General features: G+C 45.6%; 1 protein-coding gene across 1 annotated transcript; it reads left to right on the forward strand.

The window, feature by feature from the left end:
- Positions 1-2,387: 2,387 nt before the first annotated feature.
- Positions 2,388-5,654, forward strand: cnih2 (cornichon family AMPA receptor auxiliary protein 2; the record flags this gene model as incomplete). The annotated part of the gene is made up of 6 exons (XM_084450071.1): positions 2,388-2,468; positions 3,843-3,911; positions 4,460-4,507; positions 5,046-5,158; positions 5,251-5,394; positions 5,627-5,654. The coding sequence occupies 6 exons, from the start codon at positions 2,388-2,390 to the stop codon at positions 5,652-5,654; spliced, it is 483 nt and encodes a 160-aa protein (XP_084306197.1).
- Positions 5,655-5,892: the final 238 nt, after the last annotated feature.

Consider the following 5,892-nt stretch of genomic DNA (forward strand, 5'->3'; position numbering starts at 1 on the left):
CACAATGGAGAGGAAGAATGACAGGGGAGTGAAAGAGAAGAGAAATAACCACACAGAGAAACAAAAATAAACCTTTTAGCTTTCTTCCATATGACGGACACACAGACACACCATGAGAATGACAAGGTGAGGCGACCAACAGAGAAAGAGAGTGACAGAGAAAGGGAAAGAGAGAGAGAGATGGAAAGAGAGAGAGACAGGAAAAGAGAGATACAGGGACAGAGAGAGACAGGGAAAGAGAGACAAGGAAAGAGAGAGATGGAAAGAGAGAGAGACAGAAAGAGAGAGACAGTGAGAGACAGGGAAATAGAGAGAAAGGGAAAGAGAATGGCAGGGAAAGAGAGAGACATGGAAAGAGAGAGGGAGAGAGAGAGAGAGAGAGAGAGAGAGAAGGAGACAGACAGGGAAAGAGAGAGAGAGACAGGGAAAGAGAATGAAAAAAGAGAAAGAGAGAGACAGGGAAAGAGAGAGAGACAGGAAAAGAGAGACAGGCATGGAAAGAGAGAGACAGAGAAAGAGAGAGAGAGACAGGGAAAGAGAATGAAAAAAGAGAAAGAGAGAGACAGGGAAAGAGAGAGAGACAGGAAAAGAGAGACAGGCATGGAAAGAGAGAGACAGAGAAAGAGAGAGAGAGACAGGAAAAGAGAGACGGGCAGGGAAACAGAGAGACAGAGAAAGAGAGAGGAGGGGCTGTTAAATGAGACAAACAAGGGAAGCTGACAAAAAAGATTGGGAGCTTCCCCTGCCCCCTCATCCATCTCTGGGGAGCGAGGGATTACAGCAGCAGATAAAAGGAGAGAGAGAGAGGGACTGAGAGACAGGGACAGACGAAAATAGGCTACTGTTGAACGGACTTGGTCTTGATATTCTGATGTAACAGATTCCAGACAGTCAGAGAGAAGGAAGAAGAGACTGAGGAGGAAAGAAGATTAGGGAAAATGTTTCTAGGTCTGTCTTCAAAATCGTTTTTTTCTTTTTTTAGAGGAAGAATGAAAGCATAGGGGCTCGAGCTTTGGAGAAAGAGGGGAATTAATTAACTTACAGACTTCAAAAGGCTGTGGCGATTTTTCCATCTCGAGGACAGGACAAGAACAAAACATCTCTCAACACCTAGTTTTTTTTTTTTTTACATTTTCAGATTTTTCACTGTGCAGCTGAGCAATGACAGGCATGTGTGCATAAGGAAACCCGATGGACACGACTGAGATAGATAGAGAGAGGAGGCAAAGCAACAAATTCTGACATGGTGTCCACCTAAATTGACAGAGTGGGGAGAGAAGAAGAGAGTGGGATATTCAGTGACAGATGCATCTACCACCAGACACAGGTACACTCTACTCACTATTAAAATCAATCAAAATATATAGAATCATATTCATCATCATCACTACCATCACAGGTAATCATAATCCAGATTCATCAAAATATTTATATCTTCATCTATTTCAACCAGACATCCTCAGTGAAGAGAGACAATAATTTGCTTCGACTGTATATTAATAATCTTTATGTTTACATCACAAATTGATACTAACCTTGTATGGTAATTGTTTTGAGGCACATGCATGTAATCAAAAGCAATACCGTATCTATTCTAAATAGGTGTAATTGTTCATTGCATGTTTCCAAATTGTACAACCTGTCTGCTCCATATATAAATGCTTAAATGCAATAGTTTATATTCTCATGTGAAAATAATCTGTTATCTCACTAACCACAAATGTTTACAAACACAATGTTTTTGAAGAATGTCCAACTATTACATATACTTGATTTAAAACAATTCCTCTATCAAGCACCACAATACACTATAAATTACTGAATAATCACAAGCCATATTATCACAAGCCATTATATGTCAGTCAGGCATCTATTAGTTTTGCTACTGTGAAGGCGTGTAGAATGTGTCCAGGGGGGACAGTCCGGGGAGGGGGAGGGGGCAGACATTAAGCCTGTCAGAATCTGAGGATGGGGAATCACAGGAGAGCGCGTTGCTCAGCTGGAGCTCGCCGTTCCCTTGAACAACTGTACCTGTGGACCAACGTCGTCTGCGTGACAGAAAAGTGCTGGAAGAAATGCCTTCTGGCGCTTATGACACATTAAAAGGACAGAGGAACGTAAGAAGAAGGAGCCACTGAAACACAGACAGACACAGGAGAGGCTGATGCTGACTCACTGAACTTGCCTCCTCAATCCTGTCAGAGCCTCGCCTCCCAGCCTGGACAATACGGCCTGTCAGAAAATCGTGAGAGGCAGGGAGAGGAGAAGCGTATAGGAGCCTCCTGAGGAGAAGGAAGCAGAGGGAGCACTAGAGAGAGAGAGAGAGAGTAGGGGAAAGTTCCCCGTCTCTCTCGACCCATCTTGTTGCCAGGCTGGCTGGCACGGCCATGGCGTTCACCTTCGCGGCCTTCTGCTACATGCTTACCCTGGTGCTGTGTGCTGCTCTCATCTTCTTCGTCATCTGGCAGGTGAGTAGTGTACATTGACAATGCCTTCAAAGAAACAGACAGACAGACACACACACACACACACACACACACACACACACACACACACACACACACACACACACACACAAACACAAACACAAACAAAACCCATCTGTGATCCTATTTATTTAATGTAGGACAAATGTGTGTTTGTGTGTGTGTGTATGCGTGTGTGTGCGTGAGTGTGCGTGTGTGTGTATGTGTGCATGTGTGTTCAGTACTGTATGTGCATTGGTACAGTATATGTAATGTATCACGTTATATCTGCCACACTGTGTAAGCTGCCTCTGACTGAGTGTATCATTCTACTGTATAATGAGGGCACGTACATACAGTATATCTGACACAAAGACTCCAGTGAGAATGGCTAAAGACATGTTCACAGTATGTGGGGAGCAGGAAAGAGAGGCAGAGAAAGAAAGAGAGAGAGAGAGAAATGTATGGCTACTGCAAACAGCATTGTTTTTAGTGTACTGTACCTACAGGCTGCAGAATTATGAATGGAATTTTTACATACGTCACATGAGGCCTCTGCATGATCTGTATTCCATGCTTCCAAAGACTAAACAAATCTCTCATGATTGTAGACATCTGCCAGCAGAGACTATTAAGGTGAAATCAATGTGGCTTTAACAGATCGTTACAGAGAACAGTATCGGCTTGAAATGGCTAAAGTATTGACTAATGACTTGACTAAGTGGGTGAGACTGCATGTGAGTCAAACCGTGTGAGAATATGTCTGTGTGTGAGAGAGAGAGAGGCGGGGGAGGGAGTGAGTCTCTCTGTGTGTGTGTGTGTGTGTGTGTGTGTGTGTGTGTGTGTGTATGTGTGTGTGTGTATGTGTGTGTGTGTATGTGTGTGCGTGTGTGTTGTATGTGTGTGCGTGTGTGTTGTATGTGAGTGTATGTGTGTGTGTGTGCGGGTGTCAGAAACAAACCGTGTTATTGAACGCGCTTATCAAAATATAATTTTGTCCAACCCCTTCCCCCCATCTGCTGCTATCCGCGGTTTGCGCCCCCCCATCTCTGTGCGGCCCTTAACCAATCTGATGGCTTGCTGACTTCTATAGTAACCATGGTGCCGGCTGAGGGGCTAAATCACCATGGAAACTGCATCTGTTTACAGCAGAGAGAAGGAGACGGAGAAGGGGGAGTGAAATATCTATGTCTAAACGGGAAAGAGAATGGTTTAGTTCAGAATAAAACGCAGCTGTAGAGGTTGAAATTGAAAAGGAGAGGAAAGGAAAGCTGTAAAGCAGAAAACCAGATGGTGAAATGGCGAGAGATCTAGAGGGCGTCTCCAAGGTGCCAAATGTAGACGACAGAAAACATATTCATATTATGTCTCTTCCAGATAATTGCTTTCGACGAGCTGCGCACAGACTTCAAGAACCCCATCGATCAGAGCAACCCAACCAGAGCGGTAAGGCCCCCTGCCATATGAGAGGGAGTTCTGTGAAGTGTGACCCAGTTCTATGCCCCTGCCTAAAAAGTCGCTGCCGCTCAGCTGTGAAGAACAGCGTGGACCCACTGTTACACAGACACACGCACATAGACACGAACAGATTCAAATAAGAAAAATGTATTCATTTTGATTATTTCTCGTCTAGCATTTTTATTATCTTTGCCAGTGAGATAGTTATTAGAGATCTACCATCAATACTTACATGCAAGAAGAAAATGTACTGTACATGCACACACAAGGAGTTGTGCACTTGAATGAACATTGGGGCTGAGGCTCAGGAGGGAGAGTGGGTTGTCCAAGAATCATTGGGTCAGCGGTTCGAATCCCGGCGCCTCTTGTCCACATGTCGGAGTGTCCTTGGGCAAGACACTGAACGAGCAGACTAGCACCTTGCATGGCGGCTGCCGCCATTGAAGGGTGAATGTGAGGCGATTGCAAAGCACCTTGGACTGTAAGTGCAGTCCATTTACCATAACACAGTGGTCTTTTTCCTTTTTCCTTTCCAGAGGGAAAGAATTCTAAATGTGGAAAGAATCTGTAACCTCCTTCGAAAGGTGAGCACTGAACAATTTAGAGGGAGGAAAGTGGCTCCCCCCCCCCCCCTCCATACACACACACACACACACACACACACACACACACACACACACACAGATACACACATATGCACACAGGCACACACACACACCAATTGTTCACCTGGAGGTGTAGGATGAGTGGACACGAGAGAGCCTTGAAAGCATTTCTCTGTCTGTCGCCCACCTCTCTCCCTCCCTCACAGACATGCATGCACGCACACACACCATAATTAACTGGCTTTTTAAGCTGCCAACCCCCTTCCTCATTTCCTCTGTCAGTGTTAATGTGTAAGATGTACAGCCAAATAGAGAGAGAGAGAGAGAGAGAGAGAGAGAGAGAGAGAGAGAGACCTGGAGGCTTTTATGAAAATCCTGATGGATTTCTGCTACTTTCATTCCATCTGACTACTGTAGCTTTGCCACATGAGTGAGTGTGTGTGTGGGTGTGTGAGTGTATGTGAAGATTTGCTTTTTTGTGACCAGGTGCTCCCCGACTCTTTTGTGCTCTCCTCAGCTGGTGGTGCCGGAGTACTCCATCCACGGGCTGTTCTGCCTGATGTTCATGTGTGCTGGAGAGTGGGTAACGCTGGGCCTGAACATCCCCCTGCTCTTCTATCACCTCTGGAGGTACGCAGGTCCGGCATTTCGCCTCCTAACAGCGGTTCAGAGGTGGTCTGTCTCCTGCGCTCCCTGAGAACGCTCCCTCTCCTCCCCCTCAGGTTCTTTCACCGGCCGGCAGACGGATCCGAGGTGATGTACGATCCTGTCAGCGTGATGAACGCCGACATCCTCAACTACTGCCAAAAGGAGTCCTGGTGTAAGCTGGGCTTCTACCTGCTCTCTTTCTTCTACTACCTGTACAGGTGAGTTCAAATCCATCCATCTGAATCCTACCATCAGCTTTTTCATGGTTAAATCTTCATCGGTGATACTTGGTGATACTAGTTATACTACTTATCGAGCTGCACGACAACTAATAGGTTAGATGTCTTATGTAAAGTCTCAGTATCATTATTCTAAACTTACTCTTCTTCTTTCCTGCTGTCTATCTGTCTTGTCATCTCCATGTGCTGTGTGCCGTCCTCACATTTGAAGTATGGTCTATGCCTTGGTGAGCTTCTAAACAGAAGACCATGAGCTAACAAGAAGACAGGGACAGAGAGAGACAGAGAGAAGACAAGAAAGACTATAGGAATCAGTGATGGAGTCACTCGCCCCTCTTTCTCTCCATCCATTATTCAGCCCTTCTCCATAACCCGCCCTCATCAAACCTCTGGATGGATAGATGGTGGTGAAACATCAAGGGTTTTCTGACAGTGTGGAGATGTGAGGAGGCTGCCGAGGCAGAGCGGCCGCAGCCT

Source organism: Borostomias antarcticus, assembly GCF_949987555.1.
Source record: "Borostomias antarcticus genome assembly, chromosome: 15".
Classification (NCBI taxonomy): domain Eukaryota; kingdom Metazoa; phylum Chordata; class Actinopteri; order Stomiiformes; family Stomiidae; genus Borostomias; species Borostomias antarcticus.